The following is an 18,403-nucleotide window of genomic DNA, read 5'->3' on the forward strand; positions in this document are numbered from 1 at the left end:
CACCTGACCCTTTTAAGCTGTGCTTTATTATGGGTCTGATCAGTGCTTTTTCCTAGGGAAAAAGGTGCCAGAAATTCCCCCTCCCCACAAGTTTTCAGAACTTTGGACTTTCCACAAGGATACCCGCTCAATGAGAACACATCAAGACTGTTGAAATTAGGGATGCACAAGTTATCAATGAAAATATATATTTACGGCTGCCTTTCCCAGCGCTTCTAATATTGGAAACCTCCATCTCATTGCCTCTCTGTGTCTGTCTGAGACCAGCTTCCCCTGCCTTTTGCACCACGGCGAAGCAGTCAACCAGCATTTTAATAATAATTATTATATTATTATTTTTATTCTTTAAAAATCTTTCACAGGTGGGCTAGTTTTTCATATTCCCCCCCCCCCCCCATTCAGTTCCAGTAAACTCTTGCTAAACTTCCCTATGCTCTCCCCCACCCAAAAATTGTACAGTGGAAAAGTTTAGAGCTCATTGCTGAGTTTTCACGAACATGTTTTCCTGCAGCCAGGCACCTGTGTATGGCGCTGCAGAGATTTGGCACAGGTAATTCTTCCAGTTCGTAATTACGGAAATCATGGTGATTTATTCCTCTTCCTGCCAAAGCCCAAGGGTCACATTTGATGCTGGTAACAGAAACATCAGAATTGGAAGCAATTTTCTTGCACCAAAATGGCAGAGAATGGTGCATAAATATACCCTGTACCTACAAGAACTTAGGCTGGGGTTTGAGGCAGGCAGGGATGCTGCCACTGCAGTTTAATATCAGATTTAATATCAGAAGCACCGGCTAGACTCCACCTGAATTGAGTCTCTTTTGACTTCTTCGTAGAGAACAGGACAAAGAGAGGTGGGCGATTGTAGCAAACATGCCCACCCCAATATTGCTCCTGCTCCCCTGTGTATCCTGTGGGGTGCTGCAGGTAAAATGCCCATTGAATTTAGTGACAGATCAATACGATCCTTTGAATTATTACAGAGCAGGTGACCACCTCATCGGCGGGATCACATCTATGGTCAATCCTATTGTCCAGCCAAGCAATTTCTCCCAGACTCCTGTGATCCACATTAAAATGTAAGTAACAATGCAGTGATGAAAGAGAGCATGGCTATTTCCTGACAGGTGTCCCTGATAAATCCAAGTTTCTCCTGATGTTCCCCCTGATTTGCCAACCAGATATGATTCTAAACACTCACAGACATCATCATCTAGTTCCAACCATGCTTTTTTCACCAGCTGGTAAGGTTTATTTAAACAGTATACAGTGGTACCTCGGGTTATATACGCTTAAGGTTACATACTCTTTAGGTTACAGACTCTGCTAACCCAGAAATAGTGCTTCAGGTTAAGAACTTTGCTTCAGGATGAGAACAGAAATTGTGCTCCGGCGGCACGGCAGCAGCAGGAGGCCCCATTAGCTAAAGTGGTGCTGTTGCAAGGATTTTTAAGGTACAAGTGACCAACTCAAATAGAGTCCAAGAATTGACAGACGCAGCAGTGGAGAAAAAGAAAGTGAGGTTTATTGCTGAGCAATAATTGATCCAGTGGAATCCTTTCCAAAAGACTGGGTCCCGAGCCCTATCGCCCAGGGGCTTTTATACCTGAGCACATACATCACAGATCATGACATAATAGGATACAATTGCGAATGGCAGCAAAATAAGCTAATGAGCGCATACAAGCCTTCTCTCCCAACTTCTGCTTTTTGGTTTGAACACCAGTCCGACCTTTCCCCCAGATTTTATGGTAAGAAATAGAAACTTAAGGCAAAAAGGACCTTTATCCGTTACTCCCACGCGGCCATCTGTTACTGGGACATTCTGCGGTTAGCACCTTCCTGTTTCACTGCTCAGACCTTGTCTGGACAAGGGGGGAAATGTGCCAGCACATCAGATTTATCGCTTCCCTTCTTGTTCAGTGAGATAGGGAGAGAACAAGGAGGTACTGGGACAAAGTTCACGTTGCAGATTTAAGCAATTTGCTTTTAAGCTAAGCAGAAGCTTTCATGATTCAAACATAGATTATAAAATCATTGTAAAAATATCTGGTTATATCTGGATATATATGAATATATTGATAACTGATAACTGATTATATGGATAACTGATTATATGAAGAGCATAAGGGTAAAATTCCTCCAGGTCCTGCTTCAGTGCTTCAGGTTAAGAACAGTTTCAAGCTAAGAACGGACCTCCGGAACGAATTAAGTACTTAACCTGAGGTACCACTGTACTATGATAACAGATTAAAAAAAGAACTAGGCTATTCCCGTCCCCAGCATAATTTTAATATAAAGGAGTAAAAAACAACAACAATGCATCTGGCTTTCAAACAATGCAATCCAAGACAGGCTAAAGTGGTTTGTCTTTAGTTAAACTGCATGTAACTGCTAGTAAAATATTCCTGAGTTTGTTTTGATTGCAGCTGTAGGGACTGCCTTCTATCAGGTAAGAGCCCTTGGTCTATATCACCTGCGACAGTCTACTCTCACTGGCAGAAACTGTTTGGGGTCTCCCACAGAGACTCTCCTCCCTGCAAGAGAGGGGAGTGGTTGTGGGCGGGAGCTGGTCTCCGCCTCAAGCAGGGGGCGTTTGCCCCCTGCCTCCCACACACCTGGCTGGCGCCCACGCCCTCGGCCAGGAACCCAACCAGGTGCCTTCAAGGGGGCGTGTACAGCAGCCTAAATTGCTGCGGCGCCAGCCTCCAGCCCTCACTTTTTGTCGTCCCGTCGTGAGTCACCCACCCTCCACTCCCTTAGAGCAGGGTTTCCAGTTTTCTTTTGGCCTTGCTATGGACCTTAGGTTGGTCGCCCTGGTTGTCCGGGGGGCCTGGTAGGAATTTTTCCATTTGGCATTAGGCTTTTGGGTTTTTCCGCCTACCTCGTAGCAATCGTCACAACTTTTTGTGGTATTGGTGGGTAGGTTAGGCATTGGAATAATGTGTTGTGGTGTGTCGAAGGGCTAGGTGTGGCTATCGCATGCGCCTTCAATTTTTGGGTATTCCGTTAAAGGAATCTGGCGGTTGTGTATTCTGTCCGATGCCTGCTTGGCGGGAGGCCGTGGCACGACCCTCGGTGACATCAGGGGAGATCTTATAGTTGGATTAGGATCAACAGGCTCCACCTACTGGTGAATAAACCCCCTTTGTTTTTTAGACTCACCCTTCTCCGAGTGGGTGGAGTCAGTTGACGTAATCCTATGCCTAAGCCAATACCTTTTCACTTGCTGTAATCAATAAAGTTGTGGCCTTTTATTGCCCATTAACCTTATATCACGTGTCCTTGTGTCTTCATTCCACTGCGCGGGGTCCTCGAACCACAATTGTAATCTTTTACATCTCTTTCCACCCAGTTCTTATTAAGTGGAAGTGCTGTGGACGCAGCGTGCCACCTTCTTCATGAAAAAACTTGTGCTTTGCCACTGAGGGTCCCTCCAAATGGGTGCATTCTGCAACATGTCACTGATACAGTATTAGTGCTTCTCTAATGATGCTGCGTGGGACGCGGGTGGTGCTGTGGGTTAAACCACAGAGCCTAGGGCTTGCCGATCAGAAGGTCGGCAGTTTGAATCCCCGCGACATGGTGAGCTCCCATTGCTCAGTCCCTGCTCCTTCCAACCTAGCAGTTGGAAAGTACATCAATGTGCAAATAGATAAATAGGTACCACTCTGCCAGGAAGGTAAACAGCGTTTCGGTGCGCTGCTCTGGTTCACCAAAAGCGGCTTAGTCATGCTGGCCACATGACCCGGAAGCTGTACATCGGCTCCCTCGGCTAGTGAAGTGAGATGAGCGCTGCAACCCCAGAATCGTCCGTGACTGGACCTAACGGTCAGAGGTCCCTTTACCTTTAATGATGTTGCATTATTGCCATCATACCTGAAGGAGCGTCTCCACCTCCACTGAGGTCCAGCTCCAAGGGCCTTATGGCAGTTCCCTCATTGCGAGAAGTCATGTTACAGGGAACCAGGCAGCGGGCCTTCTCAGTAGTGGCACCTGCCCTGTGGAATGTCCACCCATCAGATATCAAGGAAATAAACAACTATCTGACTTTTAGAAGACATCTGAAGGCAGCCCTGTTTAGGGAAATTTTTAATGTTTGATGTATTTATCGTGTTTTTAATATTCTATTGGGAGCCACCCAGAGCGGCTGGGGAAACCCAGCTAGATGGGCGGGGTATGTATGTATAAATAACAACAACAACAACAACAACAACAACAACAACAACAATTTATTATTTATACCCCGCTCATCTGGCTGAGTTTCCCCAGCCACTCTGGGCGGCTCCCAATCAAGTATTAAAAACAATACAGTGTTAAATGTTAAAAACTTCCCTGAACAGGGCTGCCTTCAGATGTCTTTTAAGGATAGGATAGCTACTTATTTCCTTCACATCTGAAGGGAGGGCGTTCCACAGGGTGGGCGCCACTACCGAGAAGGCCCTCTGTCTGGTTCCCTGTAACCTTACTTCTCGCAATGAGGGAACCGCCAGAAGGCCCTCGGCGCTGGATCTCAGTGTCCGGGCTATTATTATTATTATCATTATCTCGATGGGACCCTTGCACTATATAGCACATCAAATGTGAGATTAAATAATAACACACACACACACACACACACACACGATTTGTGGCAAGCACATTACAGGGTTTCAGCAGGAAGTGACAGGAAATGCAGCGATTGGAATGCAAGCAGTATGTGTACCCCCAAAACGTTACCAGTCACAAGCAGTATTGCAGGGCATTACGTACCAATATTCTGACCAAACTGCGGGAGGCAGTGGAAGACAGAAGTGCCTGGCGTGCTCTGGTCCAGGGGGTCACGAAGAGTTGGACACGACTAAACGACTAAACAACAACAACACGTACCAATATAAAGCTATAGGGCTTCTGACTCTGATGGAGCATGAGTATCATTCTAAGATTAATCTCAAGAGGTTTCCAGTCACCTGGAAATACCCTTCAAGTTGCAGAATAAGGAATAGTTTTGTTAAATAGAGGGTGATACTATGATGCCGTGTATTCTTCCTTGCAGAAGACGGGAAACAAATTTACTCGACAATCTGGCATTCCTTTTTGCCATTCATGAGATCAACCAGGATCCGAGGATCTTGCCCAACATCACCCTGGGTTACAACATCTTTGAGAACTATTACAATGCAAGAATCACATACGACGCCATGGCAGACATATTATCTACCGGGAATGCAAATATTCCAAACTACAGGTGTGGAAGGCAGAATGACCTTCTGGCTGTCCTTGAAGGGGCTGATTCTGAGCTATCTGTCCATATTTCAAACATGCTGGGCATCTACAAAATTCCACAGGTGTGAGTTGTGTTACATTTTGCTTTAAAAGGCTCTTGGCTGTAAAGGAGATAAAACTTCTGCTAACCTCTCTAGCGCTCTCTCTCTCTCTCTCTCTCTCTCTCTCTCTCTCTGTGTGTGTGTGTGTGTTTTAAAGTATTCTACCAGTTTATAGGTTGTGTTGAATTTCCCTCCCCTCACAGTACTGAGGTACAGGAGCTGCTAAGTCTTCATTATCAACTCAAATATGCACCAGTGTGGACTAATGAGAGTAAATTCAAAATGATAATATGTGGACAAGGGAGAAAACAGCCACACTTTGTCTGATGTGATGATCTTGCCTTCTATCCTTGCAGTGTAATAATAATAATAATAATAATAATAATAATAATAATAATAATATATTATTTATACCCCTCCCATCTGGCTGGGTTTCCCCAGCCACTCTGGGCGGCTTCCAACAGAACACTAAAATACAATAACCTATTAAACATTAAAAGCTTCCCTAAACAGGGCTGCTTTCAGATGTCTTCTAAAAGTCTGGTAGTTATTTTTCTCTTTGCCATCTGATGGGAGGGCATTCCACAGGGTGGGTGCCACTACCGAGAAGGCCCTCTTCCAAGTTCCCTGTAACTTGGCTTCTTATAGCAAGGGAACCGCCAGAAGGCCCTCGGCGCTGGACCTCAGTGTCTGGGCAGAACGATGGAGGTGGAGACGCTCCTTGAGGTATACTTCAGGTATATGAATATTAAGTATTCATTCACCCTAATCATATGCACTCTTCAGTTTATTTGTAAGTTTAGGTCAACAGGTTTCTGAGCTTTGCCCTGAAAACAAAGCGAAACATTCATCTCTTACATTCCTTACCAGGTTAGTTACAGTTTTGTCTCCCATGACCGCAATGATAAAACTCAGTTCCCTTTTTTCTACCGGACGCTCCCAAAAGATGAATACCAATACACAGGGATTGTCAAGTTGCTCCTGCATTTCAGATGGACGTGGGTCAGTCTCTTTGCCCCAGAAAATGACAACGGAGAAAAGTTCCTGAGTGCCTTGACACCTATACTTGCCTCAAATGATATTTGTGTTGCCGTCTCACAGAGATTCCCAGAACTGATTGTGCCTGACTTGTCAATGACCCTCGATTCAGCTCTCTCATGGAAAGAAGTCAACGTATTTGTTTACTATGCAGAAATCCGCTCTTTCTACAATGGGATATACCTCATAAATATAATACTCAAACTGTTTATACAGCCTGTTGACGGAAAGGTTTGGATCACAACAGCTTTGTGGGACCTCACCTCAACATTGTCTGACAGCAAGTTTCTCTTCCAGCACAGCCACTGGTTTTTTTCCTTCTTAATCCAGACGAAGTATATTCCAAAACATGACAATTTCAAGCTGAGTCACGTCACTCCTTACTTGAAGAAGGCCTTCCATTGTTTCTTTAAGAAGCATGTGTTGTCTGGGAAAGAACGGGAAAGATGTGAACAGAAATTGCCCCTGGATATGCTTGCACCAGCTCTCTCCCAAGACAACTACAATGCTTACAGGAGTGTCCACGCTCTGACGCATGCCTTAAATGCTGCATACTCATCCAGATTCAAGTGGGTGATGTTGGTTGAAGGAAGCAAGGTGGGACTTCAGAAGCTGCAAGCATGGCAGGTATGACCTTTTATCTCCACTGAAGACGATAAAATAGCTCCAATATGGAACTATGGAGTTTAGAATCATAGTGTTTGTTGTAGGCCTCTTGCACTTTGGAGGAAACTCAGACTGAGAGCATTCCCCACAGATGGTGGTCCAGTCTCAGCTTGAAGACCTCTAGCAAGAGAGAGCCAGCAGTTGTAATATACAATTACTGGCTCACACTTGTGTACGTGACAGGGCTAACCTGGGCCCTCAGCCCATTAGCAGAGTGAGTGTGGCTTTTCAGGCTCTCAGCAGACTCTGCTTCCCCCTTTCTCAGTCTCTTTTGTCTTTGTGCTTCCTGGATCAAGAAGGAGCCATGTGGACATGGCTACCTGTAAATGGACGGAATCTCTCTAAAATGAGATTTTATAGCCTGCATCTTTGCTAACCCAAGTATTGCATGATCCGTTTGTAAGGAATAATAATGAGTAATAAATTTATTATTTATACCCCATCCATCTGGCAGGAAACAAGGTGCTTTCCTTTTAGTTGTTTGGAACCTTTCTCATCTTCATTTTACTGCCAGTAGTCATTTCTTGTAGCTTCAAGAAACCCTAGGAGTAAAATATCCACCTAATTGCAAAGCTAAGTCTCTGTGATTTATTCTAGCCTAGGTTTTTGTGTGGGGATTTGTTTAAAGGTGGGTGGGGGCAGATGTAAATCTAACCATGTTTCAATATGCTCACAGCTATCACCACTGTGCTAACTCTGCTATGAGAGAGTAATAATCTTTCATACCTCTCTCTTAAGCTCCTCTTAATGTTCAACAAACCTCCCTCTGTGTAACTATGTTGTTGTTGTTTAGTCGTTTAGTCGTGTCCGACTCTTCATGACCCCATGGACCAGAGCATGTCAGGCACTCCTGTCTTCCACTGTGTAACTATAGCCCTGCCCTTTGGGTATGCCCTATCAATTACCTCATCATTGTGGAGAAAGATACCTATGTCACATCACCACCATGCCCACTCATAGGCAAAGGCTCTTTATACCTCTCCTCTGTTCATAATATAAGGGAAGCTGGGTGTCTGTCAGGCTTCAGGGAATTTGCTTCCTCCCCACTTTGGCAGTAGATAAGCAGAACAAAGGGAGAGGAGTCTTCTTACCAGTTAGAAGCGTTAATGATCACAGCGAGAGAACAAAGAATCCATTTCCTAGGAATGAAGGTGCTCCCAATTAAGGTTTCCACCCACTTCCTCCCTAGTCACCCATGTCACTACCGTGCCTTGTAACCTGATCCCGCAACCACTGTGCTTTCTGTGCTGCCACCTTATCTTTTTTTTAAAAAAAAATAATTTTTATTAACCGGCCAATCAAATCAAATCAAATCAAATCACATCACATAAATTCCAAATTACAAAGCCGAATTTTAAATTTTGTTGAGGGAACCCATATTTCAAGATCCAAAGGGGGATTCTGATCATCTTCTTGCCACTGCGTTAATGTCCAAATCAGTCCAAACAAAGTTCATAATTCTATCCAGTCTTATCTTGCTGTTTCCACATCACATCTTGTTCATATATTTTCTTTTTTTTCTTTATGATCTCTTCTGATAGTCTCCTTAAGCCGATAAACACCAATAATAATCCTGTGTGAATTTTTCCGTTCTTCCAATCCTCAAATCGAGATGGTTTCCATATATCATCACCTTCATAGATAACAGCACTCTTTCCATCATTAATTACAGAACTGACGTTCTTAAGTCCCACTGAGGAGTTTCACCCACAATATAAAAACAGCTCTATTTCTCTATTTCTCCTCTCAGACTTAAGTCCTCCGACAGAACTTCCCAATATGGCGACGGAATTTTTAACTGCGTCATTCCAAAGCCCTTATACATTCCATGCTCTTCTTAAAACATGCTTTGGTTCGAAAGTTTATCTCCACACAGCCTTAAATCCACAGCTTAAGTCCTTAAAATGACATTTCTGACTTGTGAAGGGGGGGAGGATTCTTGTTTCTGTGCTGCCACCTTATCTGCTCTTCTTGACCTTGGGCTGAGTGGATGAACACTTTCTAGAGAAAGTCTGTTAACTCTCTCTCTCCCAGTGCTTCTCCTTCTAGCTGTTCCCCATCCAGTACTTCCCAGCTGCTGCCTTCTGAACTATGTCCCTCTGTAAACCACTGTTCCAAATCTATACTGTCCTCCTGCTTCTGGGAGATTTGGGATCCTGATCAGGAGCAGGGGGAGGCTCCCACCATTCCTCAGTGCAGCCCTCCTCAGCAAGGTTCCTGACAGTGTCCACTTTTGGCACCCAATGAAATGTTGGAAAGTTTAAGCATTAATGTTCTGCATAAGAGAGGCCTGGCCTGTACAAACAGGAAGAGTCTTGTGTAAACTTTTGTGGGAATATTTACAGAGATATTTAATGAGGTATCATAGGAAGTATTAGTAAACACTCATGGGTGCCAATGATTTGAATGTCAGCCTTTCCCAAAATGCCAAAGCAGAATGTAGGGATTCAAAAATGGACTGCTGGCTGTTGTTGTAATAGGTGCATATAAGCAAAACTAAAGATGGAGTACAATTCCAGAAAGATAGGACACCCACTTCTCCTTTTCTCTCTGTCATTCTAGTTTCACCATTTTCTGAGAAACTTTGGATCTTACAATACTTCCCTGGATGGAGTGTACTTGGGTAGAGACGGGGAACTGTCAGCCAATTTCGATATTTTGAACTGGGTTGTGTGGCCCAACACTTCAGTAGCTTCACAGAGAATTGGGGGTCTAGAGCGACAGGCATTCCCAGACAAAAGTTTCAGCGTTGATGAAGAAGCTGCCATATGGTTGAGGGGGCTTAACCGGGTGAGGAAAGCCATAGAATTTAGAAATATAGATTACAGTGGTACCTCGGGTTACTTAATTCGTTCCGGAGGTCCGTTCTTAACCTGAAACTGTTCTTAACCTGAAGCACCACTTTAGCTAATGGCGCCTCCTGTTGCCGCCGCGATCCTGGAGCCCGATTTTTGTTCTTATCCTGAAGCAAAGTTCTTAACCTGAAGCACTATTTCTGGGTTAGCGGAGTGTGTAACCTGAAGTGTATGTTACTTGAAGCGTATGTAACCCGAGGTACCACTGTACTGTATAAAATATGTTTGGGAAGGTTTCTTTGCCCCATAACCACACATAATAACGCCTTCAGAACACTGTCTCTTATTTGCAAGGACACCTTGTGATGCTCTCACTCTACAGAAGTGAAGATCAGGGCTCGTCTCATCCTTAGACACATTAATGGTACTTTGATGCTACAGTGGTGCCCCGCAAGACGAATGCCTTGCAAGACAGAAAACCCGCTAGACGAAAGGGTTTTCCGTTTTGGAGGTGCTTCGCAAAACGAATTTCCCTATGGGCTTGCTTCGCAAGACGAAAATGTCTTGCGAGTTCCTGCGGGTTTTTTCCCCCTTTCCCCCCCTTTTTCTAAGCCACTAAGCCGCTTATCAGCTGATCCGCTAAGATGCTAAACCGCTAATAGTGCTAATCCGCTAATCCGCTAATAGTGCTAATCCGCTAATCCGCTAATGGGCTTGCTTCGCAAGACGAAAAAACCGCAAGACGAAGAGACTCGTGGAACGGATTCTTTTCGTCTTGCGAGGCACCACTGTACTGACCCCCTCCGCCAATGTTCTACAAAATACTTGGTTTTAAGCCCTGCTGCAGGGTGGATTTGATTTAAATCAAATTGATCTAAATCATGATTTAAATCACTAGTCAGTAAGACTTGATTTAAATATTATTCTTTTTACAGAAAAATTCATTCTTGCTGGTATAATCTTAATATTTACAACCAGATGAAGGTTTCATTTTTGGAATAATAAATTTTCAGAGTAGTTTTTACAGTTATATCAAAATTTACTGATTTGGTTATACTATTAGAAATACATAGACAGTTATTGTGGTTTAATAAGTTAACTGTTTGTATTTGGACAACATTCTGCTATAATTTATTGGAAGGAGGAAAAATAATCGTTTCCTTAATAACAATTTATTTAACTAAAACAATAACATTATAGCATATGTATCCATGTTTGTTAACAATAAAAAAAAAACTTAGACAGTTTTAGCTAAAAGGCGCAAGGAGATAGGATAATAATATATTAAGGATGGCATAACAAATACAGTGGTACCTCAGGTTAATTCAGTACTTAATTTGTTCCGGAGGTCCGTACTTAACCTGAAACTGTTCTTAACCTGAAGCACCACTTTAGCTAATGGAGCCTCCTGCTGCTGCTGCACCGCCGGAGCCCGATTTCTGTTCTTATCCTGAAGTAAAGTTCTTAACCTGAAGCACTATTTCTGGGTTAGCGGAGTGTGTAACCTGAAGCGCATGTAACCTGAAGCGTATGTAACCCGAGGTACCACTATAAATTGAATAACGCAGCAGTAACAAAAATAATAGTAGGTAAAGAAGATACACACGTGGAGGGAAGTACTGGGCTGTGGGGGAGGGAGGTGAAGGGATTAATTGAAATTGTTAAAGACTGGTACAGGATTTAAGAGATTTAATTTTTTTTATAGATTCTATAAGGAAAGAAGAAAGCAGCAATAAATATCAAGTAAAGGTATCGGAGTGGAGATCAGTGTAAATGAAAACACGAGACTTACGATTTTGTTGCATATGCTTTTATTTTGGAGTTGTTTGTTGTAAAGAATGTATATGATGTGAATATTATGTGAATAAAATAATACAGGATTAAGGAAGGGGGGGGGGACCCAAAAACAAACCTTAGGGCTAAATGTTACCCATCAATGATTCTGGGGGTGGTGCTAAATAGACATGGTTAAAGAAGGGACGAGTCACCGCCATTTGCTCATGAAAGCAGGCCTGGAAGCAGAGGGTGACTGTTTGGTTTCCAAGTCTCCGACTCAGTTTTGTAGCTTTCCAACACACCCCAAACATTTCCCCCTCGATGTTCCTTCTCTTTATGGTCAGCCGCTGCCAGCTTCAAGGTGCACCAGAAGCTGCCCTCCTGGGTACGTCAAAGTGATTCAAGAAGGGAAACCACTTTGCTGCTATGCATGTGCTCTGTGTCCTGAAGGGACCATCTCCGCTCAGGAAGGTAAGCGGGGATTATTTACAGATTGTTCTCTTTTGAAAGAAAACCACATGAAAATGATGTATAGATGGTATGTAACACCAGTACAGATAGCAAAAATGTATAAAACTGGTCAAATATACCGTATTTTTCGCTCTATAGGATGCGCCTGGCCATAGGACGCACCTTGTTTTAGAGGGGGAGAACAAGGGAAAAAAATTCTCCCCCTCTCTGCTCAGCGCCCCTTCAGCGAAGCGGCAGGAGAAATGGAGCCCCTTCCATCAGCGGCGTAGCGTGGGTTGTCTGCACCCGGGGCAAGGCAAGTAATTTGCGCCCCCTAACCCGGGGCAAGGCAAGTAATTTGCGCCCCCTAACCTGGGGCAAGGCAAGTAATTTGCGTCCCTAACCCCTAACCTGCCGCCGCTGCCAGCTTCTTCTTGCTGCTGCCTGGGCTGGGGTATTTACGGTAAGGTAGCCACGGCGGCGGCGGTGGGTCCATGTCAGGTGATCTGAGGCGAGTTGCCGCTGGCGCTGCCGCCCAAACGACGCTGCTTGCCCGGAGGAGGAGGGGGGCAGAGAGGCGAGGAAAATGCAACATGGCCCGGCAGCTGCAGCAGCAGCAGCGGTGACGGGGCTGTGAGGAGGGGCTGCCTGGCGTGCCCTCCGTGGCCCTGACGCGCGGGGACCGCGGTAAGCGCTGAGAGTCGCTGCCTGCCGGACACCTTCAGCCCGGACGCGCGCACAGCTCGTCGGTTCCACGAGACATGGGGCTCTGCTACAGCCTGCGCCCGAGGCTCTTCGGCGACTCCGGAGGCTGCGAGCGCGCCCCCCAGATGTTGCGCCCGGTGCAGCCGGCCCCCCCTGCACCCCCACGCTACGCCACTGCCTTCCATTTCTCCTCCCACTTCGCTGAAGGGGCGCTGCGCAGCTCTCCCTCTCTGCTGAAGCCAGGAGAGTCTTGCTCTCCTGGCTTCAGCAAAAGGAACCTGAAGCCTCCGGAGCGCAGCAGGAGCTCCCGCTGCACTCCGGAGGCTTCAGGCGGCTATCCCTGAAGCCTAGAGAGTGAGAGGGGTGGGTGTGCACCGACCCTTCTCGCTCTCCAGCCTTCAGCAAAAGCGACGCAAAGCCTCCGGAGCGCGGAGGGAGCGCTCCCTCTGTGCTTCAGAGGCTTCATGTTGCTCTCGCTGAAGCCAAGGAGCCTGCATTCGCTCCATAGGACGCACACACATTTCCCCTTAATTTTTGGAGGGGGAAAAGTGCGTCCTATAGAGCAAAAAATACGGTATGTTGGAAATGTAAAGAAAAGGAAGGGACCTTTTACCACATGTGGTGGGAAAGCAGATAATTTTTTTTAAAAAAGGGAAATGATATATAATGAGTTGAAGAAAATGTTTAAAATGGCATTTGTAAAAAACAACAACAACCAGAAGCATTTTTGTTAAGGATTGTAGGACAAGACCTGCCAAGGAAAATAAAGAACTTATTTATGTATGCTACAACAGCGACAAGAGTCTTGATAGCACAATAATGGAAGAATGACGAAACCCCAACAAAAGAACAGTGGCAAGAGAAATTTATGAACTATGCAGAACTAGCGAAATTGACATACAAATTGCGAGATAAGGACAACTGCGACTTCAAAGAAGAGTGGGAACTTTTTAGAAATTACTTAAAAAGACAACAAAATGAACTGGACTCCTTGGCAGGTTTTGAATAAACATACACAAATTTAGCGAGGGTCAACATAGTAGATAGATAATACAAGGATGTATACAATTTTACAATATGCAGAGAACAACATGAGTTGAGAAATCAGAGAGAGAGGAGCTGAGGTAAGTCTTGTGGGGTAGGGAGGGTTTGTTGGGGAGGTGGGAGAGAGAGAGAGAAAAAGGGGGGAAATAATGAGGATGATTTGTTTTGATAATTTGTTATGTTGAAATTGTTAATAAAATTTTATTAACAATTTCAACATAACAAATTATCAATTTGTTATGTTGTTATGTTGTTTGTTATGTTGAAATTGTTAATAAAATTATATATATATATATATATATATATATATATATATATATATAGGGGACGCAGGTGGCGCTGTGGGTTAAAGCCTCAGCGCCTAGGACTTGCCGATCGAAAGGTCGGCGGTTCGAATCCCTGCGGCGGGGTGCGCTCCCGCTGCTCGGTCCCAGCGCCTGCCAACCTAGCAGTTCGAAAGCACCTCCGGGTGCAAGTAGATAAATAGGGACCGCTTACCAGAGGGAAGGTAAACGGCGTTTCCGTGTGCGGCTCTGGCTCTGGCCAGAGCAGCGATGTCACGCTGGCCACGTGACCCGGAAGTGTCTCCGGACAGCGCTGGCCCCTGGCCTCTTAAGTGAGATGGGCGCACAACCCCAGAGTCTGTCAAGACTGGCCCGTACGGGCAGGGGTACCTTTACCTTTACCATATATATATATATATATATATATATATATATATGAAGGTAAGGGGGGATTCTAGAGGAAAAGGTGTATAAGAAACTGCCTTCCACTATATCAGATCATTGACCCATCTTGCTGCGTGTTGACTGACAGCTGCTCTCCAGGCAATGTGTGGAGATGCTGAAGTCTGAATTGGGGCCTTTCTTCATGCAGAGTGGATACTATGGCCCTCACTCCCCAAATAAGAAGCACAGGCCTGTGCTATCTGTCAGTGTCGTCTAAAAACAGACTTGAAAGGATCCTTGTGTAGTTTTTATTATTTTATTATTTAATATCTACACTGCCCTATACCCGAAGGTCTCAGGGTGGTTCACACAAAAGACCACACACATCAGATCAAATCAAAACAACAACCCAACAACCGCCCCCCAAAAGAGGCAGCATTCAAAAAAGGGAATAATAATAATAATAATAATAATAATAATAATAATAATAAATTTTATTTATACCCTGCCCTCCCCGACCAGAGCCGGGCTCAGGGTGGCTAACACCAGTAAAATTACAGTAAAAACATAATGCTGGGATGGAACAATTTAAAATACAGGTTAAAATGCAATTTAAAATGCAGCATCATTTTAAAAGTGGCCCCTAGATCAAAACCATAAGGGGAGGGAAACATAAGGGTCAGACTGAGTCCAAACCAAAGGCCAGGTGGAACAGCTCTGTCTTGCAGGCCCTGTGGAAAGATGTCAAGTCCCGCAGGGCCCTAGTCTCTTGTGACAGAGCATTCCACCAAGTTGGGGCCAGTACTGAAAAGGCCCTGGCCCTAGTTGAGACTACCTTGCGACTTGGGCCTCCAAAATGTTGTCATTTGTGGACCTTAAGGTCCTCCGCGGGGCGTACCAGGAGAGGCGGTCCCATAGGTACGTGGGTAGGTAGATTGGGTCAGGCAAAGGCCTGGTTAAAGAGGAATGTTTTTGCCTGGTCACTAAAGGTGTATCATGAAGGCACCAGGCGAATCTCCCTGGGAAGAGCATTCCACAGATGGGGAGCCACTGCAGAGAAGGCCCTGTTCGTGTGTTGCCACCCTCCGGGCCTCTCGTGGAGGCACACGAAGAAGGGCCTCAGATGATGATAGGGTAGGTTCATATGGAAAGAGGCCGTCCTTGAAGTATTGTGTTCCTGAGCCATTTAAGGCTTTAGAGGTCAAAACTAGCACTTTGAATGGAGCCTGGGAAATAATTGGTAGCCAGTGCTCCCTCCCCAAATAGCAGAACCTGCACGTGCTGTTGTTGTTGTTGTTGTTTAGTCGTTTAGTCGTGTCCGACTCTTCGTGACCCCATGGACCAGAGAACGCCAGGCACTCCTGTCCTCCACTGCCCCCCGCAGCCAGGTCAGACTCATGCTGGTAACCTCGAAAACACTATCCAACCATCTCATCCTCTGTCGCCCCCTTCTCCTTGTGCCCTCCATCTTTCCCAAGCACGTGCTGTTAGTGTTGTCTAAAAATAGACTTGAAATGAGCCTTATATAATTTTTCACCTAGCAACAAGCTTTGTCCCAGAAAAAGGTATTCCCCACCAACAGTTTCCTTAGCAACAGACATCTTTATTAGACATGCTCTGAAAGAGATATTGATAACTGATGTGTACATAAAGTATGTGTTGGGGATATTGAAGTCACTCTTGCTCTTTTCAGATGCAAACCACTGCACTGAATGTTCAGAAGATCAGTATCCAAACAAGGATCAAGATCAATGTGTGCCCAAGATTATCACTTTCCTATCCTTTAACAAATATTTGGGGATTCTCTTGGCTTCTGTTGCAATATACTTGACCTTTACCACAGGATTTATTTTAGGAATCTTCATTAAGTACAAAGAAACTCCTATTGTCAAAGCCAACAACCGAGACCTCTCCTACATTCTCCTCGTCTCCCTCCTGCTTTCCTTTTTGTCCTCCTTCCTGTTCATTGGGAGGCCAAGAAGAGCAACCTGTCTTCTCCGACAAACAGCCTTCAGCATCATCTTCTCTGTTGCCGTCTCTTCTGTGTTGGCAAAAACCATCACTGTGGTGCTGGCCTTTCTGGCCACGAAGCCAGGGAACAAGGTGAGGAGATGGCTGGGGAGGAGTCTTGCCAACTCCGTTGTCATTTCCTGCTCTGGTGTCCAAGTTGTCATCTGCACCATCTGGCTGGGCATGTCTCCCCCTTTCCCGGAGTCTGACATGCACTCCCAGCCCCGAGAGATCACCCTGCAGTGTAATGAAGGATCTGTTGCCATGTTTTACACTGTCCTTGGCTACATGGGCTTCCTGGCTGCCATCTGCTTCACTGTGGCTTTCCTGGCCAGGAAACTCCCAGGGTCCTTCAATGAAGCCAAGCTGATCACCTTCAGCATGCTGGTCTTCTGCAGTGTTTGGGTGTCCTTTGTTCCCACCTACCTGAGCACCAAGGGGAAATACATGGTAGCCGTGCAGGTTTTCTCCATCTTGGCCTCCAGTGCTGGGCTCCTGGGCTGCATCTTCATTCCCAAATGCTACATTATTGTGCTGAGGCCTGATCTGAACACGAAGGAGCATCTGACCACAAAAATGAAATAAGGCATCTGATTATGTAATTTTTTAAAAAAATGAGCTGTCAAAGAATTTTTCATTATAAAGTTAATTGTAATTGCATTGAATCTTTGTTTCAAGAAAGATAAACAGATAAAGATGCCAAAATTATATCCACATTGAGAACCAGCGTGGGTAGTCAGACATACTGCTGCTTCTGTAGAACATAGTTATCATGGCTAGAAGTGACTATTTGCTTAATTTCTTTCTGAAGCCATACCATCTATCTATCATCTATCTATCTATCTGTCTATCTATCTATCTATCATCTATCTATCTATCTATCTATCTATCTATCTATCTATCATCTATCTATCTATCATCTATCATCTATATCACGGGTGTCAAACACAAGGCCCGTGGGCCGAATCCGGCCCGCCAGACCTCGTCATGTGGCCCGTGTAGCCGCCGCCAGCCGCCAGCCTTCACCTTTTATTCTGGCTTTTTTTTTTTTTTTTTTTTTTACACAAGAAAGTTTACATGGTGCGGCTCGCCTCCCCCCGTCGCTCTTAAGGACCTGGCTGCTGCTTCAAATGTCCCCGCATCTCTCAACTTGCGCCTTCGTCGTCGGGGGCCGAAGCAAGGCAGGCAGCTGGCTTCTCTCTCCCGCTCACTGCTCAAAAACAGCAAGGGGAAGGTCAGGTCTCTCCGCGCCGCGGAGGGGGAGTCTTTCTCCTCGGAGAAACTTTTTTATTCCAGCCTTGGATCTTCTCCGGGGATGCTGGATCCTCCCCGCCCGCCCCCCAAACTCCCCTTTTCTTCCAATCCTCAGCCACCTTGGAATCCCTCTTGGTGGGAGAGAAGCATTTTTGGCTTCTGCAGAAGGTTTCCCTTGCTGCCGCCACCACCAGCAGCAGCAGCGGCAGCCCCGTCTGTCTGAAACGGCCACTGTTTGGTTTAATAACACAATTTTGTTATGTGTGCTCAGCTCCGGCCAAGCGGCTCCTTCTCTGCGAGCGGATCCATGTGCGTCCACGTTACATCGGGGGTTCCCACAGCCGCGCTTCCCGTGTCTCCCCCTCCGCCCTCCACCAAGGCACGTCCCCTTGCAACATCTAAAATTACAGTGGTGCCTCGCAAGACGAACGCCTCGCAAAACGAAAAACTCGCAAGAGGAAAGTTTTCCGTTTTTGAGTCGTTCTGCAAGACGAATTTCCCTATGGGCTTGCTTCGCAAGAAGAAAGCCCATAGGGAAATCTCCGGGGACCTCTTCTAAAGGCTTCGCTGCCGACCGCCAGCATTTTAAAAGCCCCCGGGACAGCGGAGACTTCTCTGCTGTCCCGGGGCGATCTTAAAATGCTGGCGGGCGGCAGCGAAGCCTTCATTTTAAAAGCCCCCGGGACAAGTA

General features: G+C 45.5%; 1 protein-coding gene across 1 annotated transcript; it reads left to right on the forward strand.

The window, feature by feature from the left end:
• Positions 1-365: 365 nt before the first annotated feature.
• Positions 366-17,043, forward strand: LOC307210974 (vomeronasal type-2 receptor 26-like; the record flags this gene model as incomplete). Its single annotated transcript, XM_079967173.1, has 6 exons — positions 366-550; positions 984-1,079; positions 6,299-6,971; positions 9,573-9,800; positions 11,926-12,052; positions 16,142-17,043. The coding sequence occupies exons 1-6, from the start codon at positions 498-500 to the stop codon at positions 17,041-17,043; spliced, it is 2,079 nt and encodes a 692-aa protein (XP_079823299.1). The 5' UTR covers positions 366-497.
• Between the last annotated feature and the right edge of the window lie 1,360 nt (positions 17,044-18,403).

The sequence above is a fragment of the Podarcis cretensis genome (genome assembly GCF_951804945.1).
Source record: "Podarcis cretensis genome assembly, chromosome: 2".
NCBI classification, from domain to species: domain Eukaryota; kingdom Metazoa; phylum Chordata; class Lepidosauria; order Squamata; family Lacertidae; genus Podarcis; species Podarcis cretensis.